General features: G+C 32.1%; 4 protein-coding genes and 1 long non-coding RNA gene across 5 annotated transcripts; 1 reads left to right on the top strand and 4 right to left on the bottom strand.

Moving 5' to 3' along the window:
• Window positions 1-2,244: 2,244 nt before the first annotated feature.
• On the top strand, window positions 2,245-3,594 carry LOC114173135. Its single transcript, XM_028057373.1, has 3 exons — window positions 2,245-2,740; window positions 2,858-2,941; window positions 3,020-3,594. The coding sequence occupies exons 1-3, from the start codon at window positions 2,360-2,362 to the stop codon at window positions 3,128-3,130; spliced, it is 576 nt and encodes a 191-aa protein (XP_027913174.1). The 5' UTR covers window positions 2,245-2,359; the 3' UTR covers window positions 3,131-3,594.
• A 1,218-nt stretch (window positions 3,595-4,812) lies between these two features.
• LOC114167009 lies at window positions 4,813-5,872 on the bottom strand. Its single transcript, XR_003600079.1, has 3 exons — window positions 5,750-5,872; window positions 5,258-5,513; window positions 4,813-5,049 (listed from the first exon to the last, which is right to left on the bottom strand). It is a non-coding gene; the product is annotated as an uncharacterized LOC114167009 (long non-coding RNA).
• Window positions 5,873-6,582: 710 nt separating this feature from the next.
• Window positions 6,583-9,943, bottom strand: LOC114173856 (magnesium transporter MRS2-3). The gene is made up of 5 exons (XM_028058508.1): window positions 9,400-9,943; window positions 9,172-9,300; window positions 8,944-9,089; window positions 8,655-8,865; window positions 6,583-7,135 (listed from the first exon to the last, which is right to left on the bottom strand). The coding sequence occupies exons 1-5, from the start codon at window positions 9,889-9,891 to the stop codon at window positions 6,848-6,850; spliced, it is 1,266 nt and encodes a 421-aa protein (XP_027914309.1). The 5' UTR covers window positions 9,892-9,943; the 3' UTR covers window positions 6,583-6,847.
• Window positions 9,944-11,430: 1,487 nt separating this feature from the next.
• On the bottom strand, window positions 11,431-12,972 carry LOC114172976 (40S ribosomal protein S20-2-like). The gene is made up of 4 exons (XM_028057151.1): window positions 12,841-12,972; window positions 12,636-12,765; window positions 12,437-12,550; window positions 11,431-11,788 (listed from the first exon to the last, which is right to left on the bottom strand). Exons 2-4 carry the CDS (start codon window positions 12,745-12,747, stop codon window positions 11,646-11,648), a joined length of 369 nt encoding a protein of 122 aa, XP_027912952.1. The 5' UTR covers window positions 12,748-12,765; window positions 12,841-12,972; the 3' UTR covers window positions 11,431-11,645.
• A 1,289-nt stretch (window positions 12,973-14,261) lies between these two features.
• On the bottom strand, window positions 14,262-14,880 carry LOC114174121. The gene has a single exon (XM_028058882.1). It carries the CDS (start codon window positions 14,781-14,783, stop codon window positions 14,595-14,597), a length of 189 nt encoding a protein of 62 aa, XP_027914683.1. The 5' UTR covers window positions 14,784-14,880; the 3' UTR covers window positions 14,262-14,594.
• Window positions 14,881-23,193: the final 8,313 nt, after the last annotated feature.

The raw sequence follows: 23,193 nt of genomic DNA, 5'->3' as shown, positions 1-23,193 counted from the left end.
TGCAATCAGTAATAATGGAAATAATGGGAGTTCAGGAAGAAAAAAATATTGTTTGTAAAAACATTTGCATGAAAGGGTTTGTTAGTGTAACTGTGTTTATGAAGTGATTAAACATTTTAAACAAATATTAGGCCTTAGGAGTACTCTAATTTGACCGTCAACACGTGCACAACACCTTTTAAGATTACAAAGAATCATGCCTCATTCCATCCAAACTATTTTCACACAATATTTCTTTATTGCCCAGTCACTTCTCCATAAATATTCTAACCCAAAATCAGAGCTTATTTTTTTAAAAAAATTGTTCTTTTTTATGATAATTAATACAAAAAAAATCAATTTTTACAATACTTACCTTATGAATCATAATAATAATTTTTTTGTTAAATTACTCTTTTGATTCTTTTATTTGTCATGAAATTTCAGTTTGGTCTTCAAGTTTTTCGTTGTCTAAATTTGGTCATCATTTTCTTAAAAATGACTCAATTTAGTCCTCACCGTTAATTTTGACCAGACGATATTAAAGTAATGTGACATGTCAATTTCTAGTTTTTTTTTTAAAATTTTTGAATTTTTTTTTGAATTTTTTACACGTGTCACTTCACAATTGTGTCACGTGTCAAAATTTTTTGACACGTGACACAACTATGAAGTGACATGTGTAAAAAATAAAAAAAAAGTAAAAAAAAAAACAGAAATTGACACGTGGCGTTGACTTTAACATTGTCTGGTCAAACTAACGGTGAGAACCAAAATTGAGTCATTTTTAAGAAAATGAGGACCAGATTGAAATAACGAAAACTTGAGAACCAAACTAAAATTTCATGATAAATAGAGGGAAAAAAATAATTTAACCTAATTTTTTTAGTTAGTTGATAGCTAAAAGTTTGCACTCGTGGTCATCAAACTCAAAATTTTAATTTGGTGTTCAACTAGTGTAATCTTTACTAAGACATGATTTTGTTATTTAAAAAAAAAACAAGATTGAAATATTCTTAATAGAGTTTATTTATTAACCCAATTAGCCAACCAAAATATTCTCTCACGAGGGTTGGAGTTCGTAAAATATTGTTTATGTTTTTCTGATCAAAGGAAATAAATCTAATGAGTTTTATTTAAATTTTTAAAGAAGTGTTGGTGACTTTATCCTTGCAGTTTGCTGCAAAAAAGAATTTTAGAGATTAAAATTGAAAAGAAAAAGCAAGGAAGAGGGATTTAGATAAAAGTGCGTGTGCACGTGGAGACATGTGTTTGAATATGTGGAAGCCCGCATATGAATATTATGCACACGTGCCCACATGGTTGAGTGAATCCTAGTAGAGTAAATTCTTGAAAAGAAGAGAAGAGGATGGTGAATGTGATCGCATGTGGATTCATAAAATCCCAGTCAACTGCACTGTGCCCCAAAAATTTTACAGTCTCCATTGTCTTACTTCTGCCAAACCCATCTTTATTTTTCTCTCTTTGCATGCACAGTGACAGAATCTCTTCGCAGTAGAACAAAAAAAAAGAGTTTTTTTTTCTCATTTGAGAATGAGACTGACATGAAAAAACAACCCGCACATTTTGCTCTGCAGAAATCTAAACAAATGACAGTACAAACTATAAAAGAGGGTGATGTTTCCGTTGAGTGATTCTTTAGTCGTCGTCACACATGATGGGCACAGAAAAGGAAAAAAGGGGCACAATGATCATAAATAATGTGTGCTGTTTATGTCCAGAACAGCGTTATTTCCTTTCCAAATTTGAACACTAAATCAAACTCATTTTTAAGGCTGGACCACCTGCTCCAATTAATGGTAATTTTGTTCTGAAATGCAAACACCACCACCCTTTACTACCATGTGTGTTGTAGCAGTAATCTTCTCCGAAATTGGAACAATGATGCGTGTCCATACAGTGTGGAAGGGGAAATGGACGTGTACCTGGTTTTGTTAAGAGGGTACACAGTGCATCGCTGTCTAGCATGTGAAGGGTGTGGTTCTCTCTCTATATCCCACCCAACTGGCACTTAGCACATATGGGTGGAGAGTGAGGACAAAACTAGTCTAGGATTTCAGTCTGATTCTCTTGGTTTTCTCCAACACTTTATCCAACTTGTTGCTCACCCCAAACCAAAACTACACAGCCACGTTGCCACGCAGTTAATAATAGGCCACACCATGTAGTGCCATGTTTCATCAAACTTTGTTTAACCCTCTTTGTTTTTTTTTATCCTTTTTACCACTCTTCTCTTCATCATAAATTGGAGCCTCCTTTGTAGTAGTAGAAACGGGACTAAGTGAGTGAATAACCAACCTACTACCCCTTTTAGATTTCATTCCTTTGGGAAGAACCTGCAGCAGCCAAGGAAAGGGAGATGAATGCATTGGCATCATCACAATGCAGCAGCGGGTGTGAGTCTGGTTGGACTCTATACCTGGAGCAGTCTTTCCAGCTGAATCACAATGCCTTTTCACATGCAAGTTCGCAGTTTAATGGTGAAGATAACGAGGAATACAAAGACAAGAGAACCAAGAAGGAGGAGGAGGCTGAGGAAGAGGACCTGTCCATGGTCTCTGATGCTTCTTCTGGGCCTCCACACCTGCCAGATGCACAAGATAATGGCAGCTTTTACTCTGCATCTAAGGCACCAAAACTTGGCAAGAGAAGTAAAAAGAGGCAGAAGGTTAAGGAATACCAACACCTTCCTTCTTTTCTTGATGACACTGCTAGCTCTCCTGTCTTTGATTTCTCCATGGTGAGTTTCATCTTGCTTGCAGCTAGTTACATCATGTTTCGTGTACTAAAAATAATCTTGTAGTTGTAGTTGTATGCTGTATAGATGATACTTTCTTGGCTCTTGATAAATTTTCAGAACAATGTCACAGTGACCAACCAACAAACTTCCACAGAGAGCATGCTCGATTACTCACAGGGTTTCTCTGCTACTTATTATGAGGTACTTCGCTGGCTCCATTCATTCTTTCAAGGTTACATTTTATTCCAACTCCTCAGAAAAATACTCGTGTTCTTGTAGGAGAGATCCTCGTTGCAACACCATTTCGGATTTTTAGAACCATCCCTGTCAGAAAATGGAGTTGAAAACAACAAGCAAATGCTTCTTCTGTACACTGGCCAATCTTCATGACTGTATCCCCCAGAAGTATTTTAATTTATCATGTGACCACTCCACTGCATTCTGTTCTGAACAAATATGGTACGGAGGGAATGATATAAAGATCAGTTCTGTTTCTACTAATAGATATCTCTGCAATTCAACTTGGTGCGGTGGAAGATACTGAAGATCCATGAAGGGCACAGAATCATTGATGATGTAGAAGGAAGCTGACCTCAAAAGGGATTCTGTTCCTCTGTTTTCTTTTATCGTATATTTCAATGCAGTGATAAACAACCCGAAAGGAAAATTTGGAAATAAACCTTTCTTTTCCTTTTTCTTTGATGATTTAGTTTTCTTGTCAAAGAATAGTGCACACAAGGTAGATAAGTTAGGCAGGTTCTGTGTAATGAAAGCATGCTCAATTTTTGTTTTTGACGAAGTCCCATGCTCAATTTATATAAGCAAAGAAGCACCAGCAACTTTTGCCAAACAAATATTTAATTCTTCAACAGCATATTGTCCAAAAACAAAATGACCAAACTTTTGTTTTTGTCGTCCGAGTATAACATAACATAACATACCAACGCGAACAACTTTTTCACATCAAAGACTATAGTTGCAGATGCCTGGTAAAGGTTTAAGTGGAGTGGAACTTGTGTCCATGTTCAAAATTCAGAGGGGCAGAGTTACCTTGGAAATGCAAAATTTGTTTATGCAGTGAAATCTCGGGTTTGACAACGTGGTCCTCAATCTTTGTGTGTAGTTTACATCTCACTTACGCACATAATACTCATCTTAAGTGATACTTTTGGAGATGACTGATATGCTCCAATCTCAGAAAAATCTGTGAAAAAACTCATACATGCACTTTTCAAAATGCTAAAGAAGAACCCAAATCAACAAATTAATACAAAGAAGGGTGTAACGATGAGAGGAATCCGGCGTGTATCACGAATGGAATTAATTATGGATTCAGCAAACCCATTGCAAGTTTTCTTTATAAAGTCCAATTTGTTAGTGAAGGAGACAAAGTGTAGTGCTGTCCACTAAATCTCTTAAAACGGCAAACTTTGATGAATGCCGTGAGATCCTAGTTGATTAGGTAGGATGTCTCCAATCTTCATTTGGATCTTTACGTTATGTCTGTGAATATAAGTGGAGAGGAAAAGGGTTTAATCATTTGAAAGAGTGTAGACAGGGCTGTATTTATTGTGGAAGTTCTAGTGTTTTCGGAAAGGATAAAAGATGATAAAGGTGAGTTATGAGGTATGGGTAATGAGGAGAGTGTAGAGGGATGAGGGGAAAATGGTGAAGTTTATGTTGGAATATTTGATATGCATATCTTTAAATCTTTTCCAAGCACAGGAGATCCTGCCTGAGATCTTCCTGACCCAGAGGAACATGCCCCATTTGGTTTAGTATGTCAACTTTATCTCGTTTGGAAGGATCCCTAATTTTAAAATATCATATATCATGTTTTTATATGTACCTTTGCTCCCTTCAACTCTGTCTGCTTGGAAGCTGTCATAGGACTTGATGTCATGCACAATTATGTGTTCCTTCCCAGTCAGTGATTAAAAAATCTAGGGAGGGTGAGAATTTATGATGTCAGGAATAAAAAAATTGGTAAAAAGAGAAGAGAAAGCTAAGCTAAAGACAAATAAAACTGATAAACTTGTAGACAGAGAAATTTAATTTAAAGGTGAAGATAGTCTCTGCGTAGCTGCATTCCATGAAATTGGATAAGAGTCCAAAAGAGTATGGGAAAAAAATTTCTGCCTTTCCAACCACCGCCAAACCAAACCAAATCCCTCCCTCTATACACAGAGAAGAGATATAGATATAGGAGGGGCTTTATAGCTTTCAAACACGTGGTTCATGCTTCATCTTCTATTTCCCTCTCCATTGCCAATCTAGTTTGGCTGTTCCCATTTCTCAGGACAAACACTCTGCATGACAAATGATGAATAACAGTGAGTGATTAAAGTGGTAAAAACTAAAATCTACAAAATCATGGCTAATATCTGCACTTCACACTGTTATATTTCCCATCTACTTTCTAATCCACTGTAAACCTTATCCAAGTAAGCACAAGGTTGTGTTGTGGACTCAGAAAATAAGCGACACATGAAACATGTCAAAGTCAGGATCAATCACCTGGTCCAAAGTCTCTGCGAAGAAGTCTGTTGAAAGCAGCACTTTTTGGAACCTCGTAACAAAATTTTACTGTTCAACATTGGACTTCACATGACGGTGCAGCAATGTTCCCCTCTAAGAGTGATCTTGTATTTGTTTACTTAATCAAATAAGAGTTCGAATGTTATTTATGTATGTATTTATTATGCAGATAGAAGAAGCAATCTCCGTGTGGACTCTGGATAAAGGAAATTCAACTCTCGAAGCACATTTCCACCTACAACAAGGCACGAAGAAACTCTGGAGTAGAAAGCAGTGACCAAAGAGGCAAAGACAAAACTTAGGTGGTGTTACCACATGTGCAGAAGTTGATTATGAACTGTGAAAAACATGAGTAGCTACTGTCATGAAACAGTACCTAGGTCTTGTTTGGGAAGTAACTATTGTGGAACATTGTCAAGCTGACTTAGGCCCACTTAGGAAAATAAAACAAACAAGTTGATCTAATATTACCTCACCAAGCTCAATTATCCATTTTTTCTAGTTCAGTGTCCCTTATGGCTTCAAAACCTTCCAAAGCTCATGGAGACACACTGCACTGGATCATGACATCGCTGTAATTACTTCACTGTTCGCCTGCTGCTACAAACAAAACCATAATTTCACTTCAACTCATTCACGTCAATACAAGTAAGACAAAACTTATGATAAATGTTGCTTCTACTATCGTAAAATTTAAACACTTGTATTTTATTTTAATAAGTTATAAGAAAAAATTGGACACCAGAAACGTAATTAAAAGAGAAAAAAAAAAACTTGTAAGTCTTAATTAGGTATTTAAAAACGTGAAGTACCAAAAACTGGTAATTTTTTTTGTCATTCTTATGTTAATTTTTATCACATTTATTAGTTCCTCCCTTCCATTTTTTCTTCTTCTTTTTATCTCTCTGTTTTTCAACCATGCACCTAAAAAAAAAGGAGAATATGCAAATCTTTTTCTTTCACACTAGAAAATTTCTGGTCGCGTTTAAACTAGAAGTAATGTTTTGCGGCACTGCCAAACTATGCAGTTGTGTAGTTGACGAGTGATTTGAGGATGGAAGCTGCCAAAACATTTCTTGCTCCTTGAATTAGTCATACATCTGAATCCAATTTAACGAAATTGTTTTATATAATTGTTAGTGTGACATGTTCCTGTAGAAAACAAATCACAAGGAAAGGCCAGCTAGTAGAACCTGCATGTCTGACCCCTAGTATCATTGAAAGAGAAATGTTGTTTTCACAAATAAAAGAAATAAAATTTAGGGACATATATTAAAATGGAAGGGAAATAATGTAAATTATAATTAATGTAAGAAAAAGAATCTGGATACTTCAGAAATTTTGGTGCTAATAGCAAAACTGTTACTGTAAAGACAACAAGTGTACGTAAAGCTACCCACGGAATAATGTACAAGATGACTAACACCGTTGAAACTGAAGTATCAAACGAGTACAAGAAGCAGCCAGATACTGCAATGGTCTGCTATTAAAATTTATAGCATATGAATGAAGAGTGATTTTCAAATTACATTACATTTCTTCATGAAACACTATTAGATGCCTAGTTAGTTACTCCAGTAAGCGTTTCTGCTTACACCAGGCAATGGCAACTACATACAAGAATATGGTCCCTGCAGTGCTACCACCAACAGTCCAGAGGAACTCTGTCATCCCGGCTTTATCTGGATCAAATAGCTCAATGTGAATATTCATGCCGAAAATTCCGGCCACAACAACAAAGGCACTCACTACCAGAGTTGCTGTGGTCAACATGACTCCCATTTGGAGGAGATGGTTCTGTTTGTCATCCAGCATGATGTTGATGTAATCCTCCGTGTCATCAACATATTCCCTCAGCTTCATCAGGCAGGACAAAGAACCAATAAGAGTCCGTAACAGAGAAATCAATTTTCACTTAATTTTACAGGTAACTGGTAAACTATAATATCATGTGAAATTGTTACAGAAGATAACCATATTGGATTAGAAATGTTCAAAGATCATAACCTAAACCCTAAAGTTGCCAACCACGTGATTTGACAAACTCCCATACATATAATTCATCTGTCTTAGATAACATATTGACCAAGTCCCCAACATTTAAAACAATAGGAGAGTTTGCTACCAAGGTTTGAAATAACATGCATCTTTAATCACGTATGCAACAGCATTTTAGACCCTAAAAGATAAGGGGCCCATCATCAAGGTGATCGCCGAAAGCTGGAACTTTTCAAATACAGCCTTGAAAGACTAGTTTGTCAGTCAAATTGGTCCCCAACCCTATTAAACTTTAGTTCCCAAAGTGTTCACTGTCAAGGTTGGATCGGAAGTCGGAAGCAAATGTTGATTTTGGGTGATGTGTTTGTTGCCAGTTTCGAGTATCAGTAGATAATGACGGATAAAGCGTCACCACCACTGATCACCAGTGATGGCTATCAGGGGAGCAGTGTATTGGGGAGTTTGTCCATTGGTGCTTTGGTAGCAAATGCCAACTGGCATTCATAATCTTTTCCCCCCTTTTTTTTTTCTGTTTCGGGAATGATAGCAGAGAAGCATGGCAGTAAATAATGGGTTTAGTTTGCCTGCAAAAAAGGGTTATTGTGACTGGTTTTGGGGGAGGTTTGACAAGGTTCTAAGCACAATAGTGTCTCTTTGGGTCTAATGGTTTAATTTAACTGCAAGTTGAAGTTACTTATATAAAAAGCACATGGATAAGGAGGTGAGAGGTTGAGAGTTTCTCGATAGGTTTTTTAGTGTGATGAGTTTCCTGTGGGTTTGATCTGTGCTAAGTTTACTTCTGGATCCTGATTTTAGTGCGTGATGTTAGAGGCTATTATAAACAGTACGTTTCAGGTTGTTTGATGTCATTGATGGCGAAGGGGTACAAAAGTTGGTCAATAAAAGATGCAAATCTGTTACCTGTTCCACAACTAACAAAAGTCTCTTCTCCGTCCACTAATAGGGCCAAGCTTCAATCAACCAAACCTTTTATCTCAACCATTGTGCCTTTCCTCTCTGCTCTGGTTTCATTTTAATCTCTAGTCCGTATTAGGGATTACTAATTTGAAATGCACAAAAAAGGTTGTCAAGAAAGATTCGTCCATGACAATTAACATATATGTGAGATTTCTGTAAATGTTAACTCAAGCCTCTCAATCAATCCATGTACTAAATTTTCCGCTATGAATTTAACATTTTTCATCATTAAGGGAGACCAACTTAACCGACTTCCTGTTTTTGAAGGACAAAAATGATGAATGGCACCCCATTACATGTTTTCCTATGAAACAAAGTTAGATAAACTCCTGCCAATCCATGGCCTCGAATACAAAACCGATAGAGCAGAAGGAATACAAGATTAAGGGGGCGTGCATACCGTTGAGAGCTTGTTCAAGGTGCCATCGATCTGCACAAAGTAAGCCTCCAAAAGCATTTCAAGCTCCTCGACATCAAGCTGCTTGGTGACGGCACTGTAGGTGCTACCACGGGTTCCATGGCTGTCCCTACCAAGAACATTGTAGGCATTGTGTTGATCCTCGAAGCCCGCAGGGGGTTCCCCACCCTCAAAGGATATTTCTGCAGTGGTCCTAAAAATAGGCAGAAAATTTACACTCAGAGGGGTGAAAGAGAGTTAAAAAAGAGTAAAAGCAAAAAAAGGTGGATGCCTGTCATCTATATCCTGCTCGTCGTGGCCATTTATGGAGGACGCGGAAGAGCTCTCTTCCATCTGCTGCTCGGCTAACTTTTCCGTCAGATACATCTCAGCCATATCATCGTCGTCATCCAGCAAGTGCTCCAATTCATCCCTCACCTGAACACATGATCAAACAATCAAACAATCAAATAATGAAACCCCAGGAAACCCATGCCATGCATCAATCACACCAACCAACCTTCTGAACTCGCCCAGTGATGGCGACTAATCGGCTCTTAATTTGCCGAACGCGTTCCAAATTGAGGGTACTGATCTTAGATGTGAGCTTATCCAAAGCGGGATGAGCCTCCTGCTCCAGCGTCTTTGCCTGTGAGTGATCAGAGGGACACAGAGAGAGAGAGGTTTAGGGTAAAAACAGTGAAATTGTCGGCAAGAATTGAAAAGAAGAGAAGAGCGAAGCAGGAACCTCGTTCTCCAATACGCTACAGGCGGCTTCAAGGCAGGCCTCGAGGGCTACGAATTCGAAAGGGAGAATCTTGATGGCATCCGGGTCGTGGTCGCGGTCGGGGTCGGAGTCGGTGTGGTGGTCGAGGTGTTTGGAAGAGGAGGAGGCCTGGTGGTGGCGGAGGATCCTGGCCTGGAGCTCCTGGACAAAGGGGGTGACGGAGGGGTCACGTGAGTTGAGGAGGAGGACCTCTTGGGCGGTGATGATGGCCTTGATGTGCTCCAAGTTGATGACGATGGCCCTCTCACGGCCGAGAAGGGTGGAAGGGTATGAGAGGAGAGGGTCCAATATGCGGAGGTCACGGGCGGGGAGGCCGGTGCGTCGCATGATGGCGTGTTTTCCGGCCTCCACCACCTCCGTCTCCCCTTTCCCGTCGAGCAGCAGCCATTGCCTCACTCCGGTTCCCTTCTTCCGAATCCCGGTCGCCGTCTGTCTCTCTTCTCCGCCCCTCATCTCATCATACTTCTCTCTCTCTTCTCCATATTCAACATCTTTACTCCCACAATTTCTTACACTTTAACCAAACCCCTCTGTTACTTTTTCCATTCACTGTTTTACTATCAATTCTTTCTGTTCAACAAAGTAACTTTTATTTGGAAACTTTACCCTATCAAAATATTAGCTTTTTATTTCAACTCTTGTTTCATAATTTTTTTTTCTATTATATTCTAATTTAATTTATAAAGCTGTTAGCCTTTTTTATCGCCGGTATTTCTTATATTATTGTTTCAAACCTTTCTTTAATTATTTTTTCCAATTTTTATTTATCATTTTCCTCTAAGATAAATTTCTTTCTTTTTCCTTTGAATTTTTTATTTATTTTAATATTTCAAGTTTGTTTGTTAAGATTATTATGTAAATTTTACCTTTTCAAGTATTAAGAAGGAAAATAAGCCTTAACAACATTTCAAATAAATAACAAGCTAGTTACAAGTATAATTATTCAATTTTATTTACTTTTAGTTCAATTATTTGTATTTGTTTTGACATTTTGATCATCACATATTGATATTTAAAAAAATGCATGATACTTAGTTTTGATGCAACTTAAATATATTTGAACCTTTGTAAAATAAACTTATAAACTTAATTAGAATATATTTTAAAAGAGCGAATGTAATAATATAGTTATAGTTATATAATTACAAATGTTTAATTTATTAAAAATATATTGAATGCAATGTTTGATTCAATTTTAAAATATTTACTCAATGAAATAATAATGTTTAATACAAAACGCAGTCCAGAATCATGTACGAATAGGTCACAGATTCATAATAGTGCAGACAGTATAATGCATTTTCCAGATTTATTTTTCTTCCAAAATTTAGTTAAAATTACCTGATAGCATGCTAAATAACAATGATTTATAGTTTTTAAATCATTCAATAATTTTAAAAGTGTATGTATATCACAATAAAACATTAACATCTTGAAAAAAAGTACCATTAAATATTAAATTTAATGGTAATTGCATTTTATTTGACACATTAAATATTTAATTTTCTAGGACTTATTTTTGTTTATCCTGTCTCAGGTCCTCTACTATTTGTGGAAACTAATCTTATTCAATATATTGAAATTAATCTTACTGTTTCTGTTAAGTACATGAAACAAACCTTTTCTGTTCTAAACCCACCCCAAGCTGATTCTGATAAATTGATTTTAGAGTAAGAATTTGTTACCAATCGGCATTCAAATTAAAGAAAACTTTTAAACAGCAACAAACATAATTATCCTACAAAACACATTTAGCAATAGTTACCTAATTGCTTTGAAATTAAAGTACAAATCATTACCCTGTGTGCACTTTTCTTTTCACTGTTCATGACCCTAACGCTAACACTAGTTCATAAAATTCAGCGTAAATCTCTATTTTAAAAGTTTCATATACTACCAACCATGTGGACAAGGGATCTAGTTATGATCATGGCTAATACAATTTTAGCTCGTTCTTACAATCTTCTACTCTTTCCTTCACTTCAAACGTAATTTATCACACCAGATTTTATCTGAAGCAAAGATATTTAACAGAGAATATTTCGGAACGTAAAGATAATCGATCAAATCAATTCCCCCTCCACAATCCAACTTCAAAAATTTGATCGCCAAAAATGCATTAACCCAAATGAATAGGACTCAACATACTTCTACCCAAGGGGATAAATTACAAAATAACTTAGCAAAGGAAAAAAATTGGGCCAAAATCAAGCATCGGCAATGGTCACCTCGACCTCTACACCAGGTTCAATCGTGATTGAGGTAATCTGCTTGACCACATCTGGGGAACTGTAGAGGTCAATGACTCTCTTGTGCACACGCAGTTCAAATCTGTCCCATGTGTTGGTGCCTGAAACAAAAAGCAGGTCATAAACAAAGAGCTTATTACAATTAATTCCAAATGGAAACATATTCTCAATACGTTTAAAGACATTACTAAAATCCTCAACAACTGTCAAACCTCGTGAGGTCAGGTGTGCTTATTAAGCTAACATTTTCAATGGTTTCTAGTGATTCATAGATTCCTAATCAACCTTCCCAACATGAACACCACTTTCTTTTCACCAAAAGTCAAAACCTTTAGATTGATTTTACAATCAATTTAAAGCCCTCATAAAAAACAAAAATTAAAAGGAAAGGAAGTGATTTAAAACTGGCGAGTCTTTCACACGGTAACGACAATCCAGATGTCAATAAAGAGGCATTTCCTAGGTTTAAAGCTTACTAATATTATTTCTCTCAGAAATATATAGATTTTTCTTCTCTGCAACGATTCTGAACAAGTTATGGTTAATCAGACAACAATTTGAGATATTTGGCAACTGTAAGTGGGTTTAATCTATGAGTGAAGTTATCAAAAGTAAAATGATAGCATAAAAGCAGAGAATACACACAAAAGGGGCGAGAAAATAAAAATGATACAGCAACAGTTGTGATTAGGGTATAGCATAAAAGAACATAACGATGAAGTTTAAAGCAAGAATGTGATGAAAAATACCTTCACCGCACGGGGATTTTCTGGTGGTGATGTGAAGAACTTTGGTTGGCATCCTAACAGGTCCCTTGACCCTTAGGCGCTTGTCCCTGGCACCACGAACCAGGTCGGCACAAACTATGGCGATTTTGAAAAGAAAAAGAATTAGAATGTGTGATAAAAAAAATGGAGAAAAAGAATTGAAGAGTAGAAAATGGTGTACCCTTTTCGAGATTCTTGACGTTCTTAGAGGAGAGGGTGATCCTGATCTTATGGATCTGTTCCTCAGTGTCCTCCAAACCGGGTTTAGTGGGCTTTACTGAAGCGTAAGCCATTGTGTTCGTATGATTCCTCTGCGCACAAAACAGAGAATTCAAAGTGAATGCAGAAGAAAAGAAAATGCATTGGAAAGAAATCACGACGCATACCTTTCAGAATGTTTCAGAATCTCAAGCGCCTCTTCAGAATTCAATTTCAGGTTTTTTAGGGTTTTTCATGCCCTCATCAATTGGGCCGGATCATTCACTGGCCCACTTCTAAATCAGCAGAAGATTGCTGCACATCTTTTACAATCTGTCTGTTAATAAAACCACTATATTTTTTCTAACCATTTTAAATTTTGACATATGTTTGCATAATAAAATTAAATATGAGAATTAAAATTATTAAATCGATTGTATATTTCGATTAATTCATTCATTTTAAACCAAACTTTGATTATGTATATAATTAAAATAAAATGTTTCATACAAACTAGCAATGTGTTTATTTGTATTCTAAAATGAGTTACATTCTACTTTGCCGTTTTATGGGCATGCTCCAAAATCAAAACAAATTTATTTCATGTGAGTATGAGTGGTATTGCTTGACAAAACAAATTTGAAGATGAGGATTAAACAATTTTAGCTTGTGATGAATAAATATTCGGGTTAAATATGTTTCTAGTTCTTATTTTGCAGAAAAAATTGAAATTAGTTTCTCTTGGAAACCTTAACCTGATTTAATCCTCAAATTTTAGAAATATTTGGATTTAGTTCTTTTAACCTTTTTTTAAAGTTTATTTAACGTTTACAATGTGTTTCATGAATGAGAGTATTTGAATTGTTTATCCTGCTTGACACATTTTCACTTCAATGTTAGCTAAGAAATTGTCTTAAAACACGTTTAAAACGTCAAATAAACTTAACAAAATTTTGTTTAAAAAAATTTTGTTTAAAAGATTAAATCTAAATATTCATAAAGTTAAATGACTAAATTGGACCAAAATTTAAAAAAAAAACAAATTTTAATTTTCACTTAAAGTTAAGGATCAAGAACATATTTAACCCATAAATATTCAATATAAATATTCAATATGTAATGTAGAGTAGATTGGGCGAAATTCAAAAGCAATTTTAGTATTGTTTTTTTTTTATTTCGTATTTTGACTATCGGAAATGTTTTTTTTGGATTTTGTGACAACACATTCCGACTCTTGACTATAAATTTAGTCCCAAAAAGAAAGAAGTTGTGGCCTGGGCAGGAGCTCCATACATCCTCATGTCGTGCACCATTTGAACTCTGTTTTACAAACTAATACTTTTTTCTTTTATAATTTTACTTTCTAGTGTAAGTCGCGTGAATTCTAAAAACAATTCGATAGGATTCATTGAATAAATTATATTATAATTTTATGTGTTTGTTAGCAACAGTTTTCATTATTATTCAAATCGATTATTCTCTCAGAAAACACTCTAGTCTCTAGATAGAGAATAAAAAATAAAAAATAAATAATTGATGAATGCATAAAATTAAATAAGTATATAACAAATAATAGAGAAAATTTGGTGGACGTTAACAATTTGAAGCATGGCATTTAATGAGAGTGAATGAAATAGAAGAAATGAAGATAACGTTCACAAACTCATCAAAGTCTCCCCTTGATTGTCCAAAGTCTACACAGCCATCAATATAGACTATAAAAACTATAAAATTATTTATTTGCAGGAATCATAAAAAATATTACTAAAAAGAAGTCGGTGGTGGTGGCCGGTGTTGGGACCAACCAACCAACCATGAAAAGAAAGAAAGAAAGGAAAATCTGTAACCTAAGGTATGTGTTACAATGAATGATAACGAAACGACAGAGTTTAGATGGTAATTACAGAGGTTAATTGGAATGGAAGCAGAAGGAGAAAGAAGATTAACGAGCATGAGTGTCAGCAGCTTTCAATGTCTTCTCTATGAGCTTGCGAGCTTTTCTGCTCCGAATCTCAACTTTCACACTCGCACTCTTATCCATCTTTATGTAAGGTTTTTTCCCCTTCTTCAGATTCAGAAACCTCACCTTCGACTTTATCGACTCCACCAGATTTCCCAGTTCATTCTTCATCCCTTTCTCTCTCTCTCTCTCTCTCTCTCTCTCTCTCTCTCTCTCTCTCTCTCTCTCTCTCTCTCTCTCTCTCTTCTTTCTCTCTTTCACTGCAACATCCACATTCCATAACCAACCCTAGTTATATATATACACACACCCTTTCACCCTCTGCCTCCTAAAAGTCAGAGTTAGTAATAATATTTTATTAAAAAACTCTCAATATTTGGAATGGTAAAGTCAATGAACATGATCCTGAGGTGCCATAGAACAGAATAGAGAATTGAGCTTTAAATGAGGGAAAAATGGACCGGCGTTTGGGAGGGATGTGCACGTGTTAGTGTCGCACTTAAACTAAAACACATGCAATATGTGGCACACTTTTCAGCGTAAGTTATTTGCAAATAAATTCATGTCTCTCCCAACTACCTCTTTGTCTATTTTTAATTCTTCATATCCACACACATCAAACAAATATGCACTCCTATTTCAAATGTTACTTCCTCCCATTCACAAATATTTTCCTTTCCTAAAAAAAACTATATTTTTAATGAAATACTGGTTAGTCTTTTAATTGGTCTTAACAAATCAATTATTCTTCAAACAATAATATTTTAACAATTTTTTCTTACAATTTATGTCAAAATTTAATTGTTAATTTCTTTTTACTGTTATACTTAATAAAAATTAGCTCTCTTAATAAAATCATTTCAAGATGACGCATTTAATCCTATTTTTAATTTGTGTAATCAAATCTTGCCATATAGTCACGAAAGTAAAAGTACTGATGTGGTCACTGTAAATAGAACTTTAACTCACTTTCAAATTGTTATTTTTCAACGCTAAATTTGTATTCGTATTCAATTAATTTATATTAAATTCAACACAATTTAAAAAACTATTTATAATCTTTGAATGAATTCGAATTTAATTAAAACTGAATTTTTTTTGAATCATCCTACTCAAATCTGAACACAACGTAATAACTTTGTAATAACTTTGAAATTGACGAACGATATAATATTAAGGTTAAAATACTCCGTTGGTCCTCGTTTTTGTTGCAGAATCTCAATTTGGTCCTCGTATTTTTATTAGTCTCAATAAGGTCTTCATTTTTGTAAATTAGTATCAATTAGGTCCTTTCCGTTAGTAGATAACTAACACCGTTAAGTAGGTGCCATGTGTCAGCTCCTCGTTTTTTTGAATTTTTTGAATTTTTTTTTTGAATTTTTTTAATTTTTTTTTTAAATATTTATGTCACGTGTCACTTTTGTAGTGTGCCACGTGTCAATCTAATATGGTGACACGTGTCAAATTAATGTATGAATCTCAATTTGGTCCTCATATTTGTTAAATTGATTTGATTTAAGTCCCAATTTTTTTTAAAAAATTTCAATTTTAGGCACTCCAAATTTAGACCAAATTTTACTTTTATATAATATGATGATTATTTTTATTAAATATTTTAATAATATTAATTATATTTAATATTAAAATTTTAAATATATTTATTAATAATATAACTACTTTAGTTTTTAATTTCATACTATTTATTTATTTATTTGATTATTTTATAACTATATTTTTGAATAAGATGTCTTTTACATTTTATGATTTGATCGAAAATTTTCAAACTTGTCTTATTTAATTATTTTATATTATTTAATTAATGTTTTTATATATTCATTATTTTTTGGATTGACAAATAAAAATAATTTTAAATTTTGAAAAAATAATAAGATTATTAATAAAAAAAAGGATTTGAACGATATTGTGGTTAGAAGTTCAACCTTAAAAATTCTAATCAATAAATAATATTGAAGAAAATAATTTTATTTTTCTTTTTGTTAATGACGATAAAATTCATTTAGTCATTATAAAATTAATTTTAATTTTTTTAATCTAAAATATAATAAAATATATAGATATTTTTCAAAACTAATATATATATATATATATATATATTAATTTAAATATATAGAAATGTACTAAACTTTACAAATTCATTATGTGATTTTTTTATGGCATTGAAGTCTGATGATACAATAAACTTTCACTTAAACCCACATTTATTAAAGTCTGCATCTTGTCTAAATCTGCGGATCAATAATTTTGTGATTTTATTTAAAAAAAAATCACATAAAATTATCTAACTTTATATTTTATATTTTGTTACATTATATATATATATATATATATATTATATAGATAAATAAAGAAAGTATATAAATAAAATAAAATAATAAGTTTAACATATCTCTTATATAAATCATATATCTTATATCTCTCGTACCTTTATTATTTCTATAAATTTATAAATTTTTAACACTCGTAATATTTTTTACTGTATTTATATAACTCCTAATATTTTATATAATAATATTACTCTTAAAATTTCATAAATTCACATCAAATTTTTAAAATGAAATGTAAATTTAAACGAATGTTTATTATACTAACGGCGTCTGCAGAGGTAATTCTTTTCTATCACCCATTATGCACATCAACATTTAAATTAATATATTTTTCGCCAACGATATAATTATGTTAGGAGTAAGATAGTGAAAATGATACGGAAATATATATAAATACACATACATACGCGTGTGTGTATATATATATATATATATATATATATATATATATATATATATATATATATATATATATATATATATATATATATATATATATATATATATATATATAAAAGATGATGATTACATTATATTATTCTAGAAAAAGGTTGAAATGAATAAATGAATATGTATGAGTTTAGTTAAGTACCTAAAATCAAAATTCCAGTAACCCAAGTACCAGTTCTTTTTCGAAGTGCAGGATGACCACGGCTATCAATAGCTCCATCTGACGTGCAAACGTCGTCGTCTCTGCTCATCTTTCCCTTCATTTTCTCCTAAATAGTATCATCAAATAATATTAGATCTTACTTTGACCGGAATCATAATCATAGCTACGACATACTTTTGTCTTCTTTTAACTCTCATCTATAACTTGTACTATTTACTAAATAAATTACTTCAAGGTGGTTATTTAAAAACTTATTTAATTAAAAAACCAGGTTAGACAATAAAATTTGTCTTCAATATGGTAGCTAACTACTTACGTATACAATTCATATATAGTTTGTGTTATGATATTTCAAAAACTATATATTTTTTAGTTATTATTTTAAATTGACCCATTAACCTACATAAAAATTAGCCCTTTTCATTACATTTTTTGTGCATAAGCGAATAATATGTTTATAAAATAATTCGATTAATAAATTTAACTTTAAGATAAATTAATTTTTAGGAATTTCACATTTTCAAACGGAAAAAATATTCAGTTACTATATGTTGGTATTAAATTAGGCGTTTAGCTAACTTCCTTCATTTGGCAAGTTTTTAATTTTAATTTAAAAAAGATGAATTATGAAAAGCATTAATGGTAGAGTAGGTATTGTTGTTTAAGGGAATTAATCTTTTATCACGGAAGGACTGAAAAAATTGGAGTTGTTTGGTATTTATTAATGACAATTCACTGTTAAGGAAAAGAGAAGAAAATTGAAAAGGCAGGGAAAGATAGAACAAATCGTGCATGCATGATTAATATCTGTATAATTGTGTTACAAACGCAAAAGAACAATATTTGAGCAAATCAAATGCATGCACTCGAGGTCTTTGATGATCCATTTGATGTTTCACATGTTGTTGTTACACGTGCTGCTACATGTTTCACAATATTCATGCATGCATTAGGTGAAATGAGGATCATTTCAACTACTTGGATAAAAATAAAGCTGACAAAAGGAACGAGAATCACGAAATGATAAAGTTTTGAAAAAAGTGAACATAAACTGGAACTTACCTTTTTATTAAAATAGAAAGAAGCCATTGTTGTGGTTAGAGTTGGACGTTAGGGATATGGAAGAGATATATAGATGAGAAGTTGAAGAATATTGAAGATGTATATATAGCAATTTAAGCTTAGGATGTGTATACGACAAACAAATAAAGAGAAGTTAGGGATGGAAAATGCAAAAAGCTTGGTACAATGTTTTTCCTTTTAGAAGAAGGTGATATACCTTAGGCATGGTGTCAGTCGTAATTACTGCATAGTTGAAATAATTGTGCCCAACTTGATTCTCTTAAATTATATATAGGGAAAATATAAAAATGGAACCGTAGTTTCTAAGTTTTTATATACTAAAAAAAATGATTTTAAACGATTTTTAGTTTCAGAATTATAGTCCTTGTTATTAATTGGAATGTGGTAGCCACTTAGCTTGTAATGAACTATGAACCTAACTTAATTAGATAGCTGATAAATTGAATCGCTCGGTCTAGTTTAATTAAAAGAAGTAGGGTGAAAATTGGGATAGGGACAAACTGCTTCTAGAATTTGAACATTATTATTTAATGCAATTTTGTATAAGCATTGTACAATCATGTTTTAAGTTAAGATGATATCGGCCACAAACGTTTGTCACGTGTCGGCCCGTTATAATTCGCATTACATTAGAAAAATAATTAAGTGATAAAATACTAATCAAATATTAGGTAGACTTTATTGTCTAGCATCATGGTATGATTATTTTACAATTTACTCCACCATTATAAAACTATATAATCTATCAAAATGTAGTTTAAAATAATTATTTAGATTACGATTGGAATCCTAGTCTATTATTATTTATAGATTGCAGTTCTCTAATCATAATCTATTATTACTTATAGACTACAATTATCTAAATAACAGTAGTTTGTTATTACCTATAGACTATCATTTATATATAGATTATAATTCTCCAAATAACCGAGATTTATTGTCACTTATAAACTATAATTCTCTTAATAATTATAGCTTATTATCCTTTGGATCTTTTATATATATATATATATATATATATATATATATATATATATATATATATATATATATATATATTTAGTTTTTACTATTTCTAATTAAGCAATCCAGATTGAAACAAAACTAGAAATAATGAATCTTTGTTGGTTTACCTTTTAACATATTATGTATGAAGTATGAACTAAAAGAAAAAAAAAACACTACTATTAGGGTCCGCTAATATAAAAATGAAACGAAATAAGGTTTTGTATTGAATATCAAAATCAAACAAACTAAATTTATGAATACAGAATTAATTAACGAATTAATTCTATTATGTGACTCATTTAAAATATTATGATGTGTCCGAATATTGTTTAATAAAATATAAAGAGTTATTGGTTATTGTGGAAAATTACGATAAAATAACTTAAAGATCAAATAAAGTTCAGTCCAACTTCATGAACGTTGATTTATAAAAATAATTAGGGTTTTGGCCATAAGGTTTTCCAATAAGCCATCAAAGAAGAAAGTGTAAGAGGAGAAAGTAAGACAAAGAGATAGATTAAAAAAATGAGGTTGAAGAACACATTTTCATTGAATCTCTCATGGATCAAGGTTAGTATTCTATTGTAATTTATGTACGTGAATGTGTGAGACTCATGAATCCATGAATCTTAATGTCTTATAGTAGTTTTTTATAATGAATTATTATCACGTAAAAACTATAATTTATTTACACAATAAACCAATTATAGAAAATTATACTAAACAACAAATTCAAACAATAAATAATTCAAATAACACATAATAAAATACAAATCATCATATATAGATTTTTTTAAATGCATTAAAATATGTGAAGAGGGGAATACAAACCTAGAAATATGCTTGATTACGAACGTGAGTAACACAACTGGTGTGGGTAACAACACAATCATACAAAAGCTAACAACAATGTTGGTGGTCACAATGACACAAATAGCAAAGCATGAACAAGAATTTAGGGTCGAGCAAGAGTAGAAAAACAAATGGAGGAGTGAGAAAATGAGAAGGAAGAAGATGTGAACTTGAACTGAGGGTGTGGTACCAAGCTAAAACAACAGGAAAAAGAAGAAGAAAAAAAGAAGAGAAGACGAGCTCGTCTTTTGTGGCGAAAGAGGAAAACTTTTTGTTCAATAACGACAAGAGACAATAGTAACTTTCAAGACATAATAAACATAAAAAAAATTAAATTATTCAAGATAATATAAACTTTAATTCTCTTAAAATCGTAGTCTATCTCACTATACAGTATGCTTCTTTCAGGGAATCGTAAGTCTATAATGAGATAAACTATGATTTTAAGTAAACAATACTATATTATTTGTCAATAGTTTCAAAAATGACATCACTCCAATATAGATTACTTTTAAAAAAATGTAATATTTGTAATAAGTTCACGGTACTAGTGTAGGTAAGTAATTGTGTATACATTATTAAGATATTATAAATAGTGAAGATTTGAGAGCATAGATTTTATATTATCTAATTATTGTTTACATTATTTTGAAAGTAGAAAAATATTTTAGAAAAACTTGTAATAGACTTTGATTTTGTAAAGTTATCTTAGTTCTTATAAGAAGATTTAATTTTTATTATATAACTATGTTAACAAGATCATATAGTATTATTAAGTAACAAGTTAATCTTGACCTACTCAACCCTTCCACCTAAATGAAATGGTGAGAGATTGTTGTCAAAAGGGTCTTGTAAAAACCCATCACAATCCACATATCTTTAATCATAGGGTCTTGTAAAAACCTTTTCATAAATGAGATCATAAAGACTACACCACCACCAAGCTAGAAAGTCTCATTACTTTACTACAAATCATGTCATGTTGTATGGTCTTTTCCCAAAACACTCAAAAGGAGCTAGTTCACACAATTATCCACATATTCAATAGATTGTTTTAACCATTGATAACAAAGTTTGACACAATTTGTGACAAGTTGCCCTTACCCCTTAGCTTGTATTGTCTTGGTTAACATTTGGCAACAAAAATGCAAAGCCTTTGAAGTTATGGGTATATAGACTAATCAGAATAAAAAAAAAGTATTATAAACATTATAAAAAAATTATTAAATAACAATCAAATTTAGAAAAAAAAAAAAGTAGTTACTATATCGACTAAATTAGGGATCATCTTATAAACTAAACATTATTATTTTCTAAAATAGTCTTTAATATTACACTACAAGAAAATGTTTTATTAGTAACCAATTTTAGTGACTAAAAGTTATTAGTTACTATAGTGACCAATTTAAATACCAATTTTCAAAATTAAAATTTATTGGTTACTAAAATAGTCACTAATATAAATAAAAAATTATAATTGGTCACTAAATTTGTCACTAATTAATTAGAGAGCAATTTAGTAACTAAGTTATTTTGGTAGCCAAAACTTAGGTAGCTAATTTTTAGTGACCAGTTTTCTTTGGTAGCCAAAACTATGGTAGCTAATTTTAAAAACCAATTTAGTGACCAATTATAATTTTTTATTCATAATAGTAACTATTTTAGTAACCAATAATGTTTTTACTTTATAAACTTGTATCTAAATTAGTAATTATAATAACTAACAACTTTTGGTCACTAAAATTAGTTACTAATGAAGCATTTTCTTGTAGTGTTAATAAAAATGATATTTCGTGTATTAATTAAGATTTAAATGTGTCTACAATATTAACTACTAAAATTTTATCTAATTCTGTATTTGCAAAGAAAAAAAAAGAAGAAGAAACAAATAAAGTGGATGTGAGATGGGTCTAAACATTTATAGGGTGTCAAAATGGTAGTATTACTCTTTTAAAAAATCTAAACGTGTTAATTTTTTGTTTTTTTCCCTGATCCATGAATAGGGAAAAAAATCATAAGAAAAAAGTATTTATTATATTAAGACAAAACAAATTATTTTAATGTTTACTTCTTAATGTATACTTCTCTACCTGTTACATTATATAACAATAGTCAAGAAATTAAAACTACTTTTTATTATAAATATAAATGTAATGGTTGATGTTAGATCCGTGTTAATTCCTGAACTATCTGAACCACCTAATATAAATTGTTTTACTAATACAAATTAAGTCTATAAGTTCATTGCTAACCTCGATTTAACTAAGCAGCCAAGTATGTTTATGGGTTGGTCCTATATTTTTAAGTAAATGTCGGTTTTACTTTCTTGCACAATCTGTATGATTCCCATTCAATATATACACTTTTTACTATGTTATTTGTTGCATTGGATCTGATCGTGTTTGGTGTTCTCCACAGTCCATAGCGTAATTATTAAGGTACGTTTGGTAATTAAATAAATTATAATAAGTCAAACAATAAAGGCATATATATAATAACAAGAAGGAAAATAAAATTAATCAATGTATAAATACGTTCCAGGTAATGGTATCAGATTTTAATATATAACAATTGTATGACAATGAGACGTGATGCACACAATAAATAAATAAATAGAACAATACAACAAGTTTTATTAGATACAAAATGGTCTCATATATCTTTTAATACTTATGCGCAT

The sequence above is a fragment of the Vigna unguiculata genome, chromosome 2 (assembly GCF_004118075.2).
Source record: "Vigna unguiculata cultivar IT97K-499-35 chromosome 2, ASM411807v1, whole genome shotgun sequence".
Taxonomy (NCBI): Eukaryota; Viridiplantae; Streptophyta; class Magnoliopsida; order Fabales; family Fabaceae; genus Vigna; species Vigna unguiculata.
Note: the sequence above shows the minus strand (reverse complement) of the source record. Positions and strands in the feature narration are given on the sequence as shown.

Coding starts and splice junctions, on each gene's coding strand:
- LOC114172976 (XM_028057151.1), bottom strand. CDS start 12,747: ATGGCTTACGCTTCAGTAAAGCCCACTAAACCCGGTTTGGAGGACACT. Junction 12,551..12,635: donor CGTCAAGAATCTCGAAAAGG/GTACACCATTTT, acceptor AAATCGCCATAG/TTTGTGCCGACCTGGTTCGT. Junction 11,789..12,436: donor AAAATCCCCGTGCGGTGAAG/GTATTTTTCATC, acceptor TTTTTGTTTCAG/GCACCAACACATGGGACAGA.
- LOC114174121 (XM_028058882.1), bottom strand. CDS start 14,783: ATGAAGAATGAACTGGGAAATCTGGTGGAGTCGATAAAGTCGAAGGTG.
- LOC114173135 (XM_028057373.1), top strand. CDS start 2,360: ATGAATGCATTGGCATCATCACAATGCAGCAGCGGGTGTGAGTCTGGT. Junction 2,741..2,857: donor CTGTCTTTGATTTCTCCATG/GTGAGTTTCATC, acceptor ATAAATTTTCAG/AACAATGTCACAGTGACCAA. Junction 2,942..3,019: donor TCTCTGCTACTTATTATGAG/GTACTTCGCTGG, acceptor GTGTTCTTGTAG/GAGAGATCCTCGTTGCAACA.
- LOC114173856 (XM_028058508.1), bottom strand. CDS start 9,891: ATGAGGGGCGGAGAAGAGAGACAGACGGCGACCGGGATTCGGAAGAAG. Junction 9,301..9,399: donor GTAGCGTATTGGAGAACGAG/GTTCCTGCTTCG, acceptor GATCACTCACAG/GCAAAGACGCTGGAGCAGGA. Junction 9,090..9,171: donor TCACTGGGCGAGTTCAGAAG/GTTGGTTGGTGT, acceptor TCATGTGTTCAG/GTGAGGGATGAATTGGAGCA.